This window comes from Centruroides sculpturatus, unplaced genomic scaffold, assembly GCF_000671375.1.
Source record: "Centruroides sculpturatus isolate CEXI.00-Female unplaced genomic scaffold, Cexi_2.0 scaffold312, whole genome shotgun sequence".
NCBI lineage: Eukaryota > Metazoa > Arthropoda > Arachnida > Scorpiones > Buthidae > Centruroides > Centruroides sculpturatus.
In genome coordinates this window covers 409,218-432,481 of record NW_019384497.1, presented here as the reverse complement: position 1 = coordinate 432,481, position 23,264 = coordinate 409,218, and the positions used below count along the sequence as shown (strand labels likewise).

Genomic DNA, 23,264 nt, shown 5'->3' with positions numbered 1-23,264 from the left:
GTGGTTGGGAATGATTGATAAATCTGCTCCAGAATCAATTAAAATATTTAGGCCAGTTTTGTTGTCATACACAAACAAACGGCTATATTTTGGAGCCAGGCTGGACCCTCAGGCTGTTACTCCGGCTGGCTGCACTCATTTCCCTGATCAGCAGTTCAGTCAAAGGAACATGGCAAACAACATTTCCTATCAGCTAATCCAAACTTATCATGGTAGTAACAATATCCCTGATGACTGATGTTTCTTCCTTGAGAGCGTGAACTAATGCAGTGCCTCGAATTCAGGTCGTGTCAGTATCTCTCTACTATGATATACGGGGGTGAGCAGTACATGATACATTAAGTTCTGCAACCTTCCTTGGAGTTCTAAAATCTGCAGTTCAAGATTTCTGATTGCGGGATTTTCAGCTTCTAAGTTGATGCTGGCCAGTTGGGTTGGTTCTATAAGTTTAGCAACCGTGTCAGCAAGGATGGCTAGCTTGTCTAGTTCATCACTGCTAACTGCCAGGAATGTCTGAATATTTTTGGGAGATGTTGGAGCCACAAGTTTCTAAGAAATTCTTCAGTAATCTTGCCTGCTGAAAGCTCCCTCATTTTTTGGAGTAAAACACTGGGTTTCTGACCCCCTAACACCAGATCTTCAAGCAGAATTTTAGCCTCTTTAGCAGTGGAGTTCTGGAAAATTTCAAGGAGTTGATCTTTGAGTTTAGAAAACAGGGCTTCAGCTGGATGGTGAAATACTAAATCACCAACATTAGATAGAATCTCCTCGTCCAGGGAATTGATTAAATAATTGTACTTAGTGTTCTCACTTGTAATCCAATTAATGGGAAAAGCCTTGTCTAGCTGCACAAAAAATAATTTGATGTTGTTTTAGTGAAGATAGGCATTTTTGCCTGTACACATCTGATTTCTGGCTCGTTCTGTTCCACCATTCAGGACGCCTAACTATGTGGCTTCAAAGGAAAACGCGGGATAGTCTTGGATTAGGCTTAGCATGAGTCACGTACTCCTAGTCTTCTTATTGAATTTATGGTTCAGAAACTGATCATACCTGCATGTCCTATTAAAAAAAGTGTTCCTTCATAGACACAGAATTGTTTGACATTTCATTCAGTTGAAAGTCCAAGTAGTTCATTAATCAGATCATGTTCGGCTCACTACTTTGTCATTCAATCCTACTGATCCTTAAAATACCAACACACACAAAAGAACTTTATTAAAATAAGATCAGAGCTGTCATCTACATACTCAGGCTACATCCGGGCAACTCAACAAACTTTCGTGCCTTTTTTTTTTATATCTGTTGCCAGACTGTATTCACAATCTCTGGTGCTGGCAGCCACAAAACCAAGGATGGGTTAGCCAGCACATTGTACCACAGTGGACACACCCGTGGCAAGTGACCACTGTTATATTAAAATCTGCATTGAGTCCAATGTTCCAAGAAGCATAAGGAAGAAAACTACACTAATTGGACACACTTTTGTGACCCTCTGTATAATTCCTGGCTTCTCTCTCCCTGATTGCCAATCAGGTTGAGGATATACCAGAATACCAAAATTGACAACTACATTACTTCACTGAACAATGCTATTAAGAACTGCTATAATGCTAGTACCAGAGTAACCCCTTGGTGGGACGCAGAATGCACCAATTTAAGAAGAGAAGTAAGGAGGTATAGGAGATCTTACCAAAGGCAATTTGACAACAGCAACTGTACACAGCTAAAAGCTATTTATGTTGAAAAATTTAATAAGTATAAACACTTATTAATAAAAAGCAGCACTCCACTTGGAGGAAATTTTGCAGTGAGTTTGATAGGCCCTGGAGTGAGCCCTACTATATTGCATGCAAAAAGAGGGGCAAGCTTAGTATGTCCTCGGCTATCCAGCTGAAGAATAGTAGCTACACTATCATGCCAGACAGTACATTCAGAATATCTTTAATTACCCAATGCCTACAACTATCCCGGCCTTGACGACAATAGACAAAGGGACTTAGAAACATAAGAAATCCTCTACTGCTAATAATTCGCTCTTCTCACAAGCTGAAGTTGCACACACCATCAAGAGAATCAAACCAAACAAGACCCCTGATCCTCATGGCCTACTTGGCATGATGGTCAAAGAGGCATTTTCTTCTATTCCTATCAGTCTTGTCACCCCTTTTAATTGCTGCCTTCAGCTGGGTTACTTTCCTAAGGACTGGAAAAATACCTTTGTTCAGTTCATCCCAAAGCAGAAGGATCAGCCACATAAAACGACTGGTGACTATCAGCCTATTTGCCTCCTCTCCATCCTGGGCAAAGTCTTGGACAGATTTTTAATCTATAGGATCCTCACATGCTTTGGAAGTAATAACATATGAAGCATTCATCAGCATGGCTTCACTCTGGGATGCTCCACCACCACTGCCCTTTCTTCCATTGTAGACTTTATTAGCATTGCAAAGAAATCTGGGGAACATACTCTCCTTGTGTCCATTGATTACAAGGAGGCCTTCAACAACCTGTGATGGCCAGCCATACTTGATCAGATCCGCAGGTATAACTGCCCCTGTAATCTTTTTCCCTTGGCTAATAGCTTTTTTGAAGACAGAGTGCTGACTTATAGCTACAATTAGTTAGTGACTAAGGGCTGTCCACAAGGCTTGATTTCTGGGCTGGGCCTGTAGACAATACTCCACAATGACCTTTTGCACACCATTAATGATTCAGACTGTCACATGGTGCAGGGGTACATTGATGATACAGTGGCCCTGGTTGATAATCCAAGCTGTGATCAGCTTCATGAGGTGTTTAAATGAACTCATTAATAGGATTTATAACTGGAATAGGAAGCTTCCAATCAACCAGGACCAAGTGCAAATACATTATCTTCTGGAAGGACACTCCTATACAGAGAAGCCCTACATTCACATTAACGATATGACGATACCAAAAGATGAAAGTGAAATGATGTACAGTACCTAGGAATTGTCCTCAGAGTCTCACTTGGACCAAGCACATTGACTACATCTGTTGAAAAGCTACTCAAGCAGCAAACATCCTTGGGGCATTGGGTTTAATGCCACATGGTAGATATATATATATAACTTAGTGCTATTGAATACATGTTGCTTTATGCTTCCCAGTTTGGGGCACTTCCACTTACAATGTGCACAATCTATGTAAGCTCAGCAAGGTCCAACGTATTGCAGCTCTCCAGATCTGTAGAGCTTATCATATGGTACACATCTCAGCCCTCTTGGTCATTTCAGGCCTCATCCCAATTCATCTTATGACAGAGAAACATCACACATACTGACAACTTTGACAATTGGCAGAAGCTTAGTAATTGTCATATGCTACCCAATTTTACAGAACAACAATACCCAAGATATCATCATCTTGGGACTAGAGAGAAAGGAATTCAACACTACCCTCGACAAGCAGTATCATATTATTTTATGCAATCTCTTCCCTCAGCCTGTGACTTCAGTATTTACATGGACGGATCCAAGCATGGTGACAATGTTGGTGCAGCCTTTGTTTTTATCAACAGTGTCGATTCCATCATTCACAGGTCTGCTTTTAAACTTGGCAAGTATTGCTCTGTACTGCAGGCTGATGTTTTTGCTATATTGAAAGCTGTGGATTATGTCTTTGAGGGCTGGTTTGTTAAACATAAAAACATCAACAACTATTCAGACAATCTAATGGGTTTCTTCTCCCAGCGCACCCCCAAAAGTAGGGGTACGAATATAATTCAAATCCAAAGATCTTTTTGCACAGAATAGCCACAAGCATAACATCATCTTTAAATGGATCCAGAGTCATTCAGGAGTAGAGGGTAATGAGGCAGCTGATAAACTTGCTAAGGAGGCTGCTAGCTCTTTTCTCACACCCCCTTGTATTGCAGAATTCCCCTTTCCAAAGTCAAGGACTGGATTAGGGAGCTGACCTTTACTCAGTGGCAGGGTGAATAGGACAGCAGTGTCACTCGTAGGGTATCATAAAAAAATATCCCTAGCATTAGGGAATGTCTTCTGTGGGAGCATTTCATTCCAAATTTTTGTTATGCAACTACTCACTGGACACAGCAGTCTGAAAGCATATCTGCAAAGGTTCCATCTAAACAATGATGATAGCTCCTACCCATGTGATAATACTCCTGTTCAGGACAAACTCCATATTCTCTTCAACTGCATTACTCTAGATCAGGCAAGAAGCAACCTAATTGGATATACATTGTACAAAAGACACAATTGGCCTTGTGACTGTAAGTACTTAGTGGACAATCTCAATATGTACAAAAAACTAAACAATTTCACAACAAAATCAGAAGTGTTCAACCCAACCAATTGAATTTGTGGAGGATCATGCGAGTGTACAATGGTCCACAAAAGGCAGTACATGAATAAATAACAATAATTATTTATTGTTTTTATGTGAATCATAATATATAGGATTCTTTTTCAGATTCCAACTCTTAGAATATATAGAATATCCAAAATAGGAGCAAGGAATAGAGTAAATACAAATCAAAGGAACCTGCTTGTGACAATTAAGGAAAGACTGACTTGTAATCTTATAACTAATACTTACACTAAATTATAAACTAAAAGAGGAAAGGAAGATTAACAAAAAGTTTTAGTATGATAGAAGAAGAGGTTATAAAGAATACCCAGTTTTCTGGTTGGTATTGATGCTCTTCTGGTGGGAAACCACTATAATTTGTTTCCCGATGATCTTTAATTGGATCTCTTCAACGATCGTTTTTATACAAGTGATGTTTGTCTCTCTCTTTTTAAATTAACAGGGTCTTTTCTCCTCTGCAGGCCACTGTTGCCTCCCTTTTGTGTTTCTAGACGATGAGCAGGAGCGTAACACGTCTGCCTTCACCTAGTGTCCAACCCAAGAATGACCTTCCTTATCCGTTATAGTAGCCTCTGGGCTCTCACTTTCCATTGTCAATGTGGTTCTTAGAAAGGGTTACCCCACCCACAGGAAGGAATGTTAGTAAAAAATTTGAGAAAACAAAAGCGGAAGAAAGCGAACTTAAAACTAAACTTATATCTAAAATATATACAGTAATATGGCATATCGCCACAAAGTATCCAATACACAAACATGGTAGGTTCTTACATACATGGAAATATTTATGTATAGGATTCTGTTAAATAAATGTCAGTTCCTGTTCAAGCTTGTTAATATATCCAATCATATTCTATAAATATGTTTCATGTAATACGAATGAATTCATATTCCATTAAACATGCTTGTTTACAAAAACATTCAAGAAGTTATCCAACTCTGCATTATCATATTTGGACAACTCTGTTAAACATTTTTTTTCTATTATTTTATGTAGAAATTTTGACCCAATGAAGCCTTAATGGATCTAAATTTCCAGAAAATATTCTTCCTACCAATAGACATACTGATTGAGTTTAAGTTACAACTTAGACATCATCCATCTAATTCTTTATAATTTTATATAATTTAAGCAATTTTTCATTATTAAACATTATTTTTATCCGAAAAAACAAAATACTTGATATTATTTGGTATATAACATCTACTGCACACTGGATTGTATAAAATAAATATGACGTACTTGAACCTATAACCGATGTGTATCGAATAATCTTTCAACGACGAACGTTTTCATAACCCCTTCTGGGCTCTTCTTCAGGTGAAACAGCTGGATTGAACACCAAAAACGAAATTTGAATAAATATGAACTCTGTTGAGTTTGAATCTTCAGATCGTTCGCTTATTTCATCACATGATATGTTTGAACATGATTGAAGTTAACGATCAATGTCCAAATTCAAGAGAAAGATATTATTATGATACTTAAAAACGTGCGATTGAGATACATACTTATTCAATACTGTTCTCACATGTTCCTCAGTACCTTCTATTTTTATTTTAATATTTAATAAATAGTATTTCGCTGTTACTCTGTATGTAGTAGGTTTTGCCATGCCATGGAAAGGCCGATTTCGTCTCTTGAATTAATACAAGTGGATGTGTCATATGCTCTAAAAATTTCCATCTCCTCCAACCATTTTAGATGGTGAATGTGCAGTGTGGTGACAATTATTTGGTATTCAAATACTTCCTCAAAGCTGAATTATTCAGCTGAATAATCTCTAATCTCATTTTAGTTGGAGGAGGGAGAAAGAGAAGGGAAAAAAATAAAACAAAAAGAACATTAAAATAACAAAATTTTTAATTTTTAAATATTTCAGTTTTAAGTCCTAAAAAAACTAATAAATTATCTCGAGCAAATACTATTATTAATAATTACAATTCAAGAATGATAAATTGTAATGTATTGACTGCAACTTCTGCCACCACCTTGTAGCATCTGCAAAATTTAAATGATATTTTTCCTTACCACGTAATATCATGTGATTGGTAAAGATGTACAGTACATACATTCCAAATTATTAATAAATGACATCATAAACCAAATTAAGCATCTCTTACTCCTCATTGTTGACAAATAAGCATCCCTTATATACCTGCCAGACAAATGTTCTAGAATGTTCTCAATACACCTAGAAGAAACATCAAGAACAAACTCAATACCTGAAGTATAATCTTTCTTCTAGAACAATCCACAGACATGTAGTATAAGTAAGCAATTGAAAACTTATCTAAATATATAAAATTACTTGTCCTGACTGACTGAATGAATGACTTATTCATCATCGCCCAGAGCAAACTGCTGAACCTAAAGAGGTGAAATTCTTAGGGTACGTCACGAAAACCACACTAAGAAGGGATTTTTCGAAATTCCCCTGCGGGGGAGAGGGAGAGTATTAAGGCTTAAGAACAGCTTCTACTTTACTATTTTAGATGCGATTTTTTTGTTTTCAACTACGTTTAATCTTCATTGAGTACTTAGGTGTATTAAATTAAAAATATTTATAACAATGTCTGAAATGTTATCATGTATTTCGATTTTAAAAATTTCTTGTTTTTTGTGTGGAAAATACAAGACTTTTCATACTGAAGCATTTAGTGTAGGAAATAAAATTCTTATTGGATAACTTCTGTTCTTACAGTATATAAGTGCTATGTTTACCCTCATTCCCTTGTATAGGGTTAACAGTACAGTATCTTTGTACTTGCTAGAGACTAGGAGGGTGGGGAATAAGGGCAGCTGTTAATTGTGATGCTTTATAGTACTTTAGCAGGTTCTTTAGTGTCATACTGAGTAGAGTTAAATTGCAACTTTGTGAGATAGCAAGAAAAAATAACAGTTTTACTGCACAGCATAAAATTAAAGTAATCTGATCTGCTTTTATAGAACAGAACAGAAATCAAGAGGCTGAAAGAAAATTTGGTGTCAGTGGGGCTCTTGTTTGTTACTGGCATAAACGAAAAGAAGCTCTAAGCAATGCAAAGTCCAATGTGAGGGCATTTCATGGTCCCAATTACGTTTTACGTAATTGGTAAAACGTGTATATGTTTACCTGTTCGCGTTGAACATTTCACACCAGTATATCCACCACATATTTCACCAAGTAAGTTTTTATTATTTTATTTTTAATTGTAGCCCTTATATCGTGGCTAGCGATTCGGAATGTAATCGTGATATTAAAAATGCATTTAGAGAAGTCTATGGTTTTTACTGGCTTATCAAATAAACGATACAAATGGACCCTAGACCATCACTGACACGCAATTGACTGATTTCCCCTGGATGTCGGCTTCTTACAGAAACACAGCTTCCCTATCATCAAACGTCGCGGCACACCCCTGATAAAATGATAATTTAACCAAATATCTAAATATTGGATTTCTTTGGACTAAGTCTAGACTTAAATGAAATTAAGTAATTTGATCTAAAGGTATGCAGCTTAACTGACTGTCTTTAGAATGACTGACTTATTGACATGCTTCTTCCTGATCTATACATTATTGATACATTAATAATTATTTTTCTATAATATAACATGATGTATTTAACTGTAAAACATATCTAATTTTGTAGATTATATGACTAAATATTAAATAATTTAAATACCTGTATGATCAGGAATATGGCCATTTCTCCTAGGTGTTTGATCAACCCCAATATTTCGATTCCATGAAATTGACGATTGTGTTTGTGCATATGGAGGACCTGAATGAGTTATTGGAGTTCTACCTGTACTTGGTTGAGGCTGGAATATTATAAATCAATTACAAATTGTGCACATTTTAATTAATAATTATTATATATGTGTTAATTTTCATCATTTTAAACAATATTTTATTTTAATTAAACTTTAAATTTATTATTAAATAAATTCATGCTCTAACAACTAAATTAACTATTAATATTTTGATTTTAAATTAATCTTTCTATAAGTTATTATTATTATTACTATTACACACACAAATATAAACAGAAATTTAATCTTTCATATATAAAAAAAAAATAAAGAACTGAACAGAATACAGATTTAAAATTATTCTCAAACAGAATATAAAATTGCAAAAATATTAATGAGAGAATATAAAGTATAAAAAAAAATTCAAATTTTATGTTACAAATTAATTAGAAAAAGACATGTTATTACAAGCTTAAACTAATAATCCTTAAGTAAATTTAGTAACATTTATGAATCAGATGAAGACTTCTTTTTGAATATGAGATTTTTCAGAAACTAAAATTATACTAACTTGATTTTAATAGAGTAAATTTGTGAAAATTCTCTCACCATTGTATTAATATAAAAATAAAATTGCATACTTTCATTAAACTTTATCTTCAAGATGATGATCTTGTATTGTCTTTTACCTGTTATTTAAATTTTATTTATTGCTAATATAAAATTCTTTGTTCCTATGTTTCCATATTCATATTCATAAATGGGAAATAGCAAGTATTTCAGATTTTCAAATAAATCAAGTTTTAACATCAAATATTTAAAAAAATCCAAATATTCATTTGCACTAGACATGATGTTATGAAAGATTGTCTATATATTTTACAACTATTCAGCATCCTTAAAATAAACCATTTAAGATTCATCTTAAACAAATTCTTGTAAAATTCAAATAAACATCCTGAAACTTAACAGTAGAAAATTATGGTAGCAAATAATATTGGACCCTCTGGATATCTTAAGTACTTTATTTATATAATTATTTCTGTAAAGGTATTGAGTAGAAATTTTTCCATCAAATATTTAAATCAAATTTTAAAAACATGCAGTATGTCCCATATAAAACCAGAAATCCTTAAACAATAAAGCATTGGTTATGCAAGTTTCTGAATTCTATTGTTAATAAGACTAAGTTTTGAAAAAAGTATCTTTGACTAATTTTATTTTTTCATTTGTCTCACATTTTCCCAACATGAAAATTACAATAATTTACTCAATTGGTGAGTGGGACAGGTTTTATGTGAGATATACTATAGTTTTATGTAGTAGAAATGTATATATCTTTTACTGAAAAATGAGATAAAATTATAATCCACTTCAGCACAAAATTAGCTAGAATATGGAATTAAATTTTACCAAGTTCAAAAGTATTAGATTTAGATTATCATCTATTATGTAGATAATTCTTATAACAATTTTTAAAAACTGAAAATTTATTATTATCCATTAGAATTAGTTAGCTCTTAAATTTGTTAACCTACCATTTATAATAAGATAAATTTCATAATTAATAAAAAATAAGATCATTATTAATGTAAAACCAGACTCGGTACATAGGTTCAAGTTAAAAGAATCAACAAGTTTGATTTAATGAGACTATATGTGGAAAACCCTATTTTCTCCTATACCCTCCACACTTTGACAGGTCAATGATCATTTTCTCTTATATTCTGTGTGATCACATATGATTAAAATTAATAATCATTAAATCATGCCATTAGAACTTTGCATTGCCTTCTTTTGCTACAGCATTCTTATTGGGTACAAGGCACCCAAACACACCACAAACTTGACAATACACTCAAAAGTGCCATAAACTGTATAGAAAGTATTATTTCAGTTGAATTTATTGTTCAATAATTGTCTTAAGAAGTTTTGATTGTAGAAAGACAATGTGATTACATTTAAGTTTACTTTGTATAAATTTGCCTGATTTTGAATGCTTAAAGATGGATAATTATTTGTTGTCTTCAATCACAAACTTTGTTAATTTTTTTGATAAATATTTTAGTATCACCAGACATGCTTTACAAAGTATTTTTCCCCAAAATCACTAATCCAGTTTCATAAAATGATTTAAAAAGATAAAATCAATACTTAAATAAGTGGTGAAAATTTACTTTATTTTTCAATTTTGAAATATTTTGTATATACTGGAATGTGATTTACACAAAAATTTAAAAATATTTTTTGAATGGAAATTTGAAAAAATTGAAGTGTTATATAAAGAATTAAAGGTCATAAAAACATATTATTTTTAATTTAGCCATTAAATTTTCATTTCCATTATATTTATAAAATACTTACATTATTTAATATTAAACAGTATTTAGCTTTGCTTTATTGATTATAAATCTTGGTTTATAGGTAAATATAATTTGTTAGAATGTTTGAATTAAATTTATTTTGTAAAAAGAATCATTAAGCAATGTAGCAAGTCATTAAATACTCAATAATACATGCAGTGTCTTAATTGAAATTGCTAAGTGTTGTTGTTTAAATATTTTGCAGAAACAAAAATTATAAATTATATAATTATACATTACTTATATATTGTAAAATATTTAAAGAAAATAAATAGTAATATTTAAAAATGAAGAAAATTTTTAAATTTACAATTATCATACAGAGATAAATAAAGAGCAAAATATAGTTTGGTATTAATCAGAATTGAATTTAGTGGTCTAATAATATTGAAGTCATAAGATCAAATATCTATCTTGGTCTAATCAATAACTTTATTGGCAAACTGTCAGTAACATGAGGCCTTGTGTCGTCTTATATATTTTGTGAGTTTGGAAGAGTTATCATCATCTGTATTATCATAATTAGCCATGAAAAACAACTTTTAAATGCAGTTTAGCAGCTGCATTTCTAAGCACACATTACATCAAGCTGAGAAAATTCTGGCACTGATTTTTTTTATCTAGACTCTGGCAAAACAATCTGGACTATTTTTCTACTATAAGAGTTGTCATTTGTGACCAGTAGCTTATCTGTAAATAATTGCTCTTACCATCTTCTTTGGCATCCTCCCATACATGGACTTGGATTTCAACCTCTCTGTTGTCTGAGTACTTCTCTGCAGTTGTATTATCAAGAAATGTTTCATCAATTTGTTAATCTTTTGAATTGATTTGAAGTGGTTTGACTTATCTCGAATTCAATCTCAAGTGTTTTGTTATTTTCTGTATAAATGACAAATTTATCTGTAACTACAAATGATATTGAAATGATACATTGATCCATATATTCTTATTCCCTAAACACAAAGATATATTGTCTAAGTAAAATATACAGCAGAATCTGAATTATACTTAGATATTCACTTGATACTGTCATGGATTTATTCACTTTGCTACTCATTTTATTGTTAGGATCTACTTATCTACATAGACATTTTGAAATATCAACTTATTTTTTTTTGTATCAGAATGATCCTTCTTGCAATCCTTGTTCAGACAAGAATTTAAATTCTTGTGCATTTGAGACTTCTTTTTTTAATTGGTAGCTAGATAAACTGCTTCAAACTTCTCTGTGTAAACAATCAGCCTATCAGCATTATGCTAATATGTAGCTTACATTTATTATCAGTAGCCACTATCTTTTTCTGAAGAATTATATATTCTTGTATTAGAAAATCTATTTTCATTGAAAATTGTCATTATCATAGATGTAATAATCTAAGATTTCTTCTCCTTTATCTGCTTCATTATTGTTTGAATACTATGGCTTCCTTTCTCTCTGTTTTAAAGAATTTCTGTTCTGTATTTTTATAGTTTCCACTCAGGTATAATGTTAACTTCACTGTATTTTTAATTCTGTTTTTAGAAAGTTATATCATCATATATTTCTTTTGTTAAAAATGATGAAATTATTTATGCTTTGAAATCATCTGATTTCATAAACTGAAAACGTTTAAAAGTTCTCAACAAGTTTAATAATTTAGAAAGCTTTTTTAGTATGAGTGAGATATTTCCTTTGTCCATTAGAAATATTGATCTGAATCTTTGTTTCTGTTTCTTAAGAGTTAAATTTACAAGAAATAATCAATAAATAAAATTGTTTGCTTGTTCCTGACTAATTCAGTTAATTGGATCTTTTCTTCTATTTAAGCATTCTTATTGTTTTTCTTATTTTTTTGTTCTCTCATTCCATTTGGACTGAATTTAGAAAATTACAAATTCTTTAAGATCTTCCATTTTCTCCTCCTGTTGTTTCTACATTCTTGTAATTGAAAAGAATACAAATATCAGAGTATTTAATAGACTGTTTCTTCTCTTGCTTTTTTGTAAATAAATTCCACATTTTCCTCTCATCTTTTTCTTATTAAGTTTTGATCATAATGACAAGGAAGAGAAATAGTTACTTGAAACCCTAAATGTAGCTTAGGGTTGACCCAAAGAAAGCAGGGTCCATTGCGAAATTCTAACGCAGGGCCTTATAGAAAAAGAACAGTAAACATTTTTAAATAACAAAAAAGAAAAACTCAAATAATCTTGTATATAAAAATTAATCAATCTTATTAATTTGTCTCTTTTTATTTATGTACAAAATAAGTATTCATTCCCATTTCATTTATATTCCATTTTCTTATATCTATTTCAAATTATTTTGAGTCCTGTGCACCATTCCTACTGTCTTCAGATTGACCCTGATATAAGTTGATCTATTTGTTACATGTCATTTTTTTTATGAATTAAATGAAGTGCTTACTTCTTAATTATGACAGTGAATAGTTTTCATTTTGGAAAGCTTTGTGAATCATGTCTTTGGAATAAATGAATTTTTTAATAGATTCTGGAACTATACTTAGAAGAACCATATTCCTATCCTTCAGAATTACTCTGTTTGCTATTTTATGTCTTAACAGTCTCTTTCTTTTAAAGTCACCTATTATTCTAGATTGCATCTGTCCTATATTCTAATAGACATACCTTTCTACACTCTTAAATTCACATAATGCCTTCAAAGAAAGTTAAAGATTGGATGTTGCAGGATATGTCACTTTTACATATTTACTACCTATTGATTAGTTTATTTCTTAAATTCTGTAAAACTTGACAAGTGGATGGCTACATTTTAATTGCTATCGACATATCTTTTTTTACATGGATAATCTGCTAGAATTTAATATGCATTTTAAAAGAATAAATTTTTAAAATATTCATAATGAAAAAAATCAAATTTACTTGAATACTAAGAATTATGTACTAAAGTAATATAAGCTTTATTAGCTTATATTATATTATGAAATAAATATAAATATTGTATTACAAAATGTTTTATATTTTATGCATTTTTATAATGCTGTTTTATAATTCTTTTAATTGCAAAAGTGTTCAAATACATTTATTAATTTATTTCTTGGAAAGATAATGCATTGCAAAGCAACAGAGAAATCTTACCATTTGAAATATAACATAACCTGAGATCATAACAAATTGATACAGACAAAATCTCTATCAATTTGTTATCTAAAAATGATTTGATGCCTATAGATTTATTTCCATGTTTATTTTAGAATCTATTGGTTTTTTTTTTTTTAAATTATCTTTGATTTGATTTATTATATTTATAAAGAGGTTGACTGTATTAAAAATTCATGCAAAAACACTAAAGTGAAATAAACTACTTTTGCCTCAAAAAATAAAGTAATAATAAGAATAAAAACTTATGAACTGCTTTAAAATGTAAATAAAATAAATAGGGTAAAATTTATTAGAATTATCCTATCATACGTTGTTATATTGATAACACTATAAATATTTTATGAATTGATATTTTTATATAAAGCTATTTTATGATGTGAAGAGTGTATTAGACTTGTTCATTTTATTACAATGATATACATTTTTTTGTCAATTTGAAGTCATATTTGTATTACTTAATATTATATAAATAAACTGAGTAATATCAAATTGATATAAAAATATACATCATTTAAATCAAGTAATAAGCAGAACTAGTTTGAAATAAATTATTATTTATAATAACTTTTGCTGTATTCTTTTACTGTTTATAAAATACTAATATTTTATATTCTTATATTTAAATTTTACTTAAATGAAATAATTTACTTCATTTAATTACAAAGCTAGCTGATTACTTAAAAGCAAAATATTGCTTTTTAATGGTTTTAATTTTATTTTTAAAATAAAAACAGTTTATTATATACCAAAACTAAAATTCTGGCAGGAAAATTATTAAGATTTATTACATTTTAAAATATGAATTTTGAAATATAGAATTTTATTTATAATACACACATTAAATTATAGAATAAAATTATTTGATGTTGAAATGGTCTTTTGCATTAAGTAACATTGTGAATATTACTTTTTTCCAAGAATTTTAACAGACTATATTAAAAAGTTTTGTTTATTTATCCACATAATTAAATAACAAAATTTTGATAAAAAGTAAGTAGATGAATATAAATGATGATATTTAAAGTTTTTATAAATACAACATTATAATACATAAATTTTTAAATCTCTGCAGAAATCTAAATATTCATTTGAGATTTGAAATGACTAGCATACTTTATACAGCATTATTTGTTATAAAAATTAATTTTAAAAACAAATATACATATAAGAAAATAATAAATTTTTATAATATCCAACTTTTCTTCCATAAATATATATTAAAATACAAAATATTTTCAATATAAATGTAATTATACTAAAAATTCATATTCATAACAATATGAAATTCACAGAGGAGCCATATTTGGAGTAATATAAACTATTTCTTTGATAAACATTCATTCACAATACTATTATTATAAAATTTTAATGTTTAAATGATTCAAATTACTTCTGAAATAAAAATATAAGTTTTGGAAGATGGAACGATTAATGCATCCAGATATTACTGAAATATGAAAGTTTTCCTATGATAAATAATATTTCATTAAACTTCTTGAAAATGTATAAAATTGTATAAAGTTTAGATAAACTAAACTTTAAAAACGAATATAATTTTTGTAAATTCTTTCTGTCTTTATTAGATAATGAATATTCATTATTGCATAAATGTTATCTAAAATTCTTAAGTTCTAAGGCACATTTTGTAAATTATAATTAAAATTTCTTCATCTTTATATTAACTACATACAAACCTTCTATCAAATTAAGAAGGAATTTTATTTCTTAAAATAAAAAAATTGGAATTAAAAAGTTTTATTAGATATAATTTACATTTAACAAATTAAAATAATTATAAATTTCAGTAACTGAGAGAAACTAAATAAACATAAAATAATATTTACAAAAAGTTAACAAAAATAATGAATAAAATAAAACAATGAATTTAATATAGAATTATTATTATTTTCAATTTATAAAATCTGTATAGGACATTTTATTAATTTCTTTAATCAGAAATCATGCTGCCATTAGAAAATGCATGCATTTTTCTTTACATCATATCAAAGTACCTCATCTAGTAATTGTCTCAAACGTTGTAACTGCGCTTCTAGTTGACGATTATGATCTTCAAGGATTTGCATTCTTGCTTCTAAGCGTCCTTTATGTTGACGTAATAATTTGGCTTCTGCCAACATTTCTTCATCTCGACATGGAGTAAGAGCAAAATCTTCTTCCTCTTCAGTAGCAGTAGGTGAAAGAGTTCTATTTGGTCTAGTTCCTCTTAAACGCTCATATTCTGCCTGAAGATGCCTTTATTTAAAATAAATATTAACTTATAAAAATGTAAAAAAAATATTTAAATCATTTTCTAATAATCTTATTAATATATTTTGATAAGTGATATTTAATTAGTAATAAAACATCAATATTAGTTTTTATTCAAATACAATATATACAGCAAGTCCTCCCTTATCAACAATATAACAAAATGATAATGAAAAAGAAAAAGTATATTTTTAACCATTTACAGTTAGAATTGATTTCACCATTTTAACAATAATATGAAGTGAAAAATAAATGCTTGAGGTTACAAACATGAATTAATAATAACCAAATTTTTTCCTTGCAGTCTGATTATTATTATAATGAATGAAAAAGTGTATTCACATTGACAACATGTAAGGCATTGACATTAAATAATGCAAATTGTAAACAAACTTGTTCTGTTTGTGTTCACTGTTAAATTTATATAGTGTTGTAGTTTGTTGTAGAGTTTGGCAAAGCTCAGCTATTTAGAAATGCTGGGGTGTATTGCAGAAAAACCCATTTTTGAAATTAAATTGCATCTGTAATAACAACAGATACACAGTATGTGAATATGTTTTTATTTGAATTAAAAAAAATTACTTGAGTATCAAGCAATTGAACTGTAAATAATTTTTAAAAGTAATGAGCAAATTAAAAATTGCAACCTGGCATTATGAAGATGTCACAATAAATAATCATATTTTAGTTTAAAAATTAATTGGGGCCTCCAGCCTTTCCTGTATCTGGTCTCAACCTTCATCTATTTAACTCTGTCTCGAGATTAACAAAGGACATACAGACTGACAACGGTGGAAATTCATAGGTCTGCAAATTTCAGACCACGAAAGGGTAATATTTTAAAATGATACAGATAATGACAACCATTTCTAACAAAACAACAGTCCCAATAATTTGAAATGGATGGGACTGAGACTACCTTGGATTACAAATATCTTGAAGTACAGATTGGAGCTGAGCTGTGAGCTGATCTCAAAATTCCTTGAAAATGAGATGATTGTCAAAATTCCAAACTGTAACTTAGCTCAGCTCCTTTGATAGAACTAGTTCATTGCAATCACCAATTGTTTATATTTAAACTGCATTATAGTAGTAGGAGATGCTTTTCAGTCTTCACTTTGTAAACATTTATTTTTTATCACTCATCTTTACCCATCAGCTTCATTTCCCATATTACCCACTACTACTCAGTGATTCCCCAAAATTAGTAAATAATTATCTTAACTTGTATAACTTAAACTTCTAAATTGTGACCTAAAACAATTGTAAGATTATTAAATTTATTTTAATGTTTAATGTTTTTGTGATCAGAAATTTGCAATATTGATATAAACAATATTAAGTTAAGTTCCTAATATTGCAACTTTAATATATAAATCTGTCAATATACAGTAGACTCCCCTATAATGCGGGTTCGTATATCGCGGCAAAAAAATTGCGACCATATTCGTATAAAGACGCTAAAAGAGACTCGTAAAATGCGGTAAAACATCATCGTCGAATCTGGACCAATAGTGGACGAGCAGCTGAACTACTTACACGCTACGGAGAGTTTAGGCGGATAAGTTGAGTTTACTATCATCTGTACAGTATATAGGCCTAAATTAGTTACTGTAAGTCTAATACAGTACTGTAATTTTATACATTTCTTGTGAAAAAAAACATTTCTTATTCAACAGCCATAAAAATTATTTCTATTAATGATGTCTCCAAAGTTCAATGAATTTTTCGCAGTAAAATAACTTATCAGAAAATGCATCTGCCGTTTGGTGCGCTGCTCTGCGATGAAAATAAGCTTAAGCAATGGCGTCATCAAACGGTGCACACTCTGAGTAATCCTACAACTTTTTGTTTATAGCATAGTTTATACGGATTATTCGAAAAAAATTATATGTGTTTTGGAAAGTTGAGTCAAATTCGTCTAGAATTGATTAATTTTATGGAAGAAAACCTTTCAAACAGCTGTAGTCCGTAAACTGCATACATGCTGGGCTGTGATTGGCTCATGTATTTAAGGATTCCTACAATGCAAAATTCTTATAAAGTAGAATGTATCTACTGTGTTATAGCGGGGTCGACTGTATAAATAAAAATGTAAATGTTTGTTTGTTCAAAATCTTAAATCTCTGAAAGTTCTTCCCCGATTTGCTTAGAAATTTTGAAACAACGTTGCATTCAAACACGCACATATTTTTATTTTATATAGATATCAAAATTACCCCCCATGGGGAGAGGGACAAAATTAAGACTTGCCATGAAGAACTCAGCTTCTATTATACTATTTTAGATTACGTTTTAATGGGGTACGTCAAGAGATTTTTTGAAATTTTCCCCATGGAGCATGTTATACATTTATAATAGATACATTTTAAGCCACAGCAATGTGTGGTCAGGTACAGCTAGTAATAAATAAAATTGTTAATAGGTTCTTGAAAACTGGTTTTGTTATACATTGTTTGATTTAAAGTCCTCACTTAAAAATAATAAATTATTAAATATTCAATTGAAATTTATTTCACTATAAATTTTAAGTTAACTTTTTTGGTTCTTATAAGGATATTTAACTGTTTCAAAAATTTTATAAATCAGTAATAGAAAATAAATAGTAAATTTTATTATGGTCTATATATACCGATTTTCTTCTTCTAGTTCGTGTATCATAGATTCTAACTCTTCTCTTTGTTCAGCATCTATAACTGCCACAATTTGTGCTGGACTTCGAGGCTGAAATAATATGTAACATCAAACGATAAACTAATTGCAATTTGAAAGTTATTATTGTTTTATTTACATTAAATATTCTAATATAAGTAATAGATATGTATTATATCAATGGTGTGGTTTTTTATATATTCTTTTGAATGTCAATTTTAAAAAAAATTGACATTCAAAAGAATTACATATTCTATAAAAAATAATTTTGATTATTATTGAATAGTTTAAAATACTAATTCAAACAAGTATAATCTATTTATTATAATCATTTTGTGCTTTGCTTATACTGATGATTTTAACCAACTGCAAACATTAAGCAGGATTAATAGACTGCAGTTGGTAAAATTCTGTATATTAACTCTGATGTTAAAAAATATGTTAATAGATGGATTGTTTAATTGTTTTAACACCCCTAATTTTTCTAAATACTCTTATTTCTGTTGTTTCTAATTTTTTGTAAATTCTCTTATTTCTCACCCAACTCACAGAACTATATGTCAAAACAGGTTTAAAAATTGTGTTATACACAGCTAGTTTTGTCTTATGACTTATTTCTTTCTTGTTCCAGATATATTTGCTCAATTGGCTCCTGCCTGACCTGTCTTGCTTAATATATTGCTGATTTCCAAATCTAACTTTCCATCTTCACTAAAAATTGTTCCTAAATATGAGAACCTATTGACATTGTTGTTACCAAGTTTAACTGTTAGTCTCTCTCTCAATCAATAACCATAACTTTGTTAACTGTAGCTGATTGACAAACCAAAATTCCGGCCACTTTCCTCTAAATTATTTAAAGATTGCTGGAATTCTCAGGTTTATTACTTAATATACTACTCAAATACCTTATAAACTGCAGCCAAATTTATTAACAATTTCAAACGTTTTTGGTCATCTTTAATGACCTTTATCAAGAATGAACGAAAATCGAATGCTGACTGATTTGTATTAACAATAAATGCGTTTTGGAACGCTTAAAAAAAAAACCAATTGTTTTTTTTTTATTGAGTAGTATATCCTTGTTATGATATGCAGTCTACGAAGAGATTATTGCTTAATAAAACAAGATCATCCAACAGAATAAAGAAACAACCTTTATATTTCCCAAACTGAAGTTTGTCAATAGTTTTGATTCTTTTATTAAATTATCCATGAAAATTATAAATAATAAAGGGGACAACATACACCCTTGTCTCACCCCTTGTTTTACTTGGAACCAGTAACCAAGTTGTCCTATCCTTACAGCTGATTTATAGTTCTTATACCAGCTTTGGATTCCCCTTAGTAGAGTATCCTTTATGCCATATTTCTCAAGAACTTCAAAAAGTAATCCTCTAGGAACTGTATCAAATTCCTTCAATGAATTCCAAGTATAATTTATTGTTATATTTCCATGCATTCTCTGTCAGTTGTCTTAGTGTAATATATTTACAGTAAGACAATTAACAAAGAACTTTTCACTGTGCTTGAATATTCAAGACTTGAGAACTGGAATGGTTCAAATTTGATTAAGCTGATTTTTTTTTGGCCCTTCTCTTCAGAAGACCACTGAAGATGACATTTGAGAGACTGAAAATGTTATGGTGACCATATTGTTTCTTGCTGAAGTTTATGGTTAGGGCATTTTTGTCTTTATAAGATAATTTTATGTTTATGTTATTATGGCTAATATAAAACATTCAGTTTTAAAGAATAAAAATAGAAATAGAAATATGAAGCAACACTCAAAACTTACCACAGGAAGGGCTAATTCACCACTAAGTGTCTGGCAATATTGAGCTATTAATTGATGTTCATCTTCACTCCTAGACAAACATAATTTAAAAAATAATTTTTTATATATACTTCTGTATAGTAAATAAATAAATCCTACATTTTTTTTTCTATTAATTTAAGAATATAACAAAAATAAATACATATTAGATTATAATACAATTCTGATCACATTATTACAGATAGATATTTAAATAATTCTACGGTTACCAGCTGATAAAAAAAAGACCATTAAAAAGTATAAAAATGCAAGGATATATGAAGTATTGATGTTCTTTTTATTTACATAATACAGTGTTTCTCAACGGGGCGATATCGCCCCCATGTGGGCGTTTTTCCATATTGAGGGGGTGAAAAACAATTTTCTGGGCGATATAATAAAACATTATATTAAGAATAATTAGATATTTTATTCATTATATCGTAGAATAATTAAATAAATAACATTATACTAGTCACTAGTCTATTCAATGCAGTACGCATTTGGCGTTAGCCCTGGCCCTCGGCATCGGAATTTTGAAGTGAAGGGGGCAATTCTACGTAACAGTTTTATTGAAGGGGGCGACAATTCGTTAGAGGTTGAGAAACACTGACATAATATCTTTGAGTACTTTTTGCTTAAAGGTTAAAACTATTTGTAAATGTATTAAAATTATTTTTAAAATAAAAATTATTTATTTTTTTAATAATTTGTCATTGTTATAAAAATCATTTTCCACAAAAAATATATTTATTATTGTATTCTATCATACTTTGGGTCAACTTTCATATAAATAACACACAGAGATATTAGATACAAGAACACATGAATACTAATTTATATTTTAAGTTCAGAAATATAAGTTATAATAAATTATTATTTTATTTTTTGTTCTTAATTATAATATTCTATCAAGAATGAGTTGTCACTTTAAATTTATTCTTTCTTGTTTTTCATTCTTTTATTCTATTTTGCATTTGCTTTGATTTTAAGTGTGTAACTTATACATTTCAAGTACATCAATCCATCATTAAATGTTTCTTATTTCTTCATATTTTAAGCATTGCATCTCTCTTTTCTTGGATCAAGCTTATCAACAACTAATGCAATAATAAGGAATCTTGAATGTGTAACAAAAAATGACAAATGTACTGATACATGAAATTAATTATCATTTCACCTATATTTATCAAGAAACAAATTCTGATATATGAAAAAATCAGTTCTTTTCTGTTAATAGAACGCCAGTTGTAAGTTTAATCTGCTGTGCGATACTGTCATCCACATCACTCCTCTAAGACTATCACATTTAACTATTTAGCCCATAAGACTGAGCCAGCTTCAAGTAATTCACTTGACTGTTCTTGGATACTTGATGTTATATAGTTTTAGGGGGTGTGAGACTCATCCCCACTTGGGCACTCAGGTGTGAGTGATAGCAAGCACTGAAGTGCATGACTACATGCAAAGCATGTAGTATAGGCAGTACACTGATACATGTTAAAACTTTGGAGATGAATATCTTGCAAAGGGTCAACAATTCTAGGGTGGTGTGAAACCCCTCATTCAGAGCTTGAATCTTACTCGTTGCTGTACATATTGGCTGGCATCCCGTTAACAGAAAATAATAAAAAAATCTACTTATATAAACATTCTATTCTGCAAAACATATGCAGTAAATTTGGTAATGGCATAAAACAATGTTCTAAATAATAATGACATCTGTAAATGTCTTGAGACAGACTATCTACTCAGTGTATCATTTTATTTATCATGTTATCTAAATTTATATTAAACTATTTCTCAACATATTATATTGCAAAATAAGAGATAATTCAACATTGGATTTATAGATATGAGTTTTTAAAACTCAAGAGACTTTTTGGATTTTTATGATATATTGTTCAAGCAGTTGTACACATCTATTTCATTTTATATTAAAAAAAAGTTTTATTTAGTTTTAAATTGTTCTGAATATATGAATAAATTATTGCACTTTTTAGACCTGAAAATTTTTTCTTTCATATTGATTTGTATTTGAAGATCTAATAATAAGTAGTATATTTAGACTTCTATTTAAACTGAATATAAAAAACTTACGAATCAGGAGTGGAATTGCTTCTTGTCCTTAACTCTACTTCTGCTAACCTAAAAGGAATAATTTTATTATATTATTGAAATTACACTACTAATTGTAAATTAATCTTAATTAATGTAGCAATTTTCCAAAAATATATTAATTAAAATAATTATTTAATAAATAATGAGGATGAAAAACTGTGTAGAAATAAAGGTGCTAGTTTACTTCATGATCCAAATTGATGCAATGACATAATTGCTCACACATTAAAAAATGTACTTGTTCTTATCATGAGAGTTTTTAACTTATCTATATATATATATAAAATGGACATGTTTGTGCCTATATTTCACTCTGCAGACAAAACTACACATTGCACATGAATGGTGTTTGTGTGTGGTAGTAGCCCCAAGTCTCCCATCATGCACTATGGTAGTTGCATCTTGATAGCTATAAGGGTGTGGGAGATATGGGGGTTGAAAGTGGTTGACTTTGAAAATGTGTGATGCTTCAATGAGAATGTTCCAGTTTTTTCTAGAAAGTTCCAAAATTTTGAAGAAAGTTCTAAAATTTTCTGGAATATCATAGAATTCTCACACACATTCTTCACCCATACAACCTACCCCTCTCATTTCTTTTTAAATTAATAATACATTATAGTACATTTTTTTAATAATCAAATAAAAAAAATTAAACAAATATTCTGGAAAGTTTGGGATTACTTTAATAATTTTTAGATCCTTCAAGAATGTTCCATAATATTCTATATTATTTCAGAATCTTTTGGACGTTTCCAGAAATTTTAAATATTTTATAATTAAAAATAACTAAAAATAATTAAAAATGCAATAATAAAATAATAA

The 23,264-nt window shown here is 29.6% G+C and overlaps 1 protein-coding gene across 1 annotated transcript in view; it reads right to left on the bottom strand.

Annotated features, from left to right (window-relative positions):
- The window catches only part of LOC111621965 (dystrophin-like), a 202,574-nt gene that overhangs the window by 23,483 nt on the left and 155,827 nt on the right, over positions 1–23,264 (bottom strand). The window contains exons 23-28 of the mRNA XM_023364220.1: positions 22,422–22,469; positions 20,304–20,373; positions 18,486–18,577; positions 15,592–15,838; positions 11,170–11,316; positions 8,027–8,165 (exon numbers count right to left, since the gene is read on the bottom strand). Coding sequence (XP_023219988.1) covers positions 8,027–8,165; positions 11,170–11,316; positions 15,592–15,838; positions 18,486–18,577; positions 20,304–20,373; positions 22,422–22,469 — 743 coding nt within the window. The remainder of the gene's footprint in view (positions 1–8,026; positions 8,166–11,169; positions 11,317–15,591; positions 15,839–18,485; positions 18,578–20,303; positions 20,374–22,421; positions 22,470–23,264) is intronic.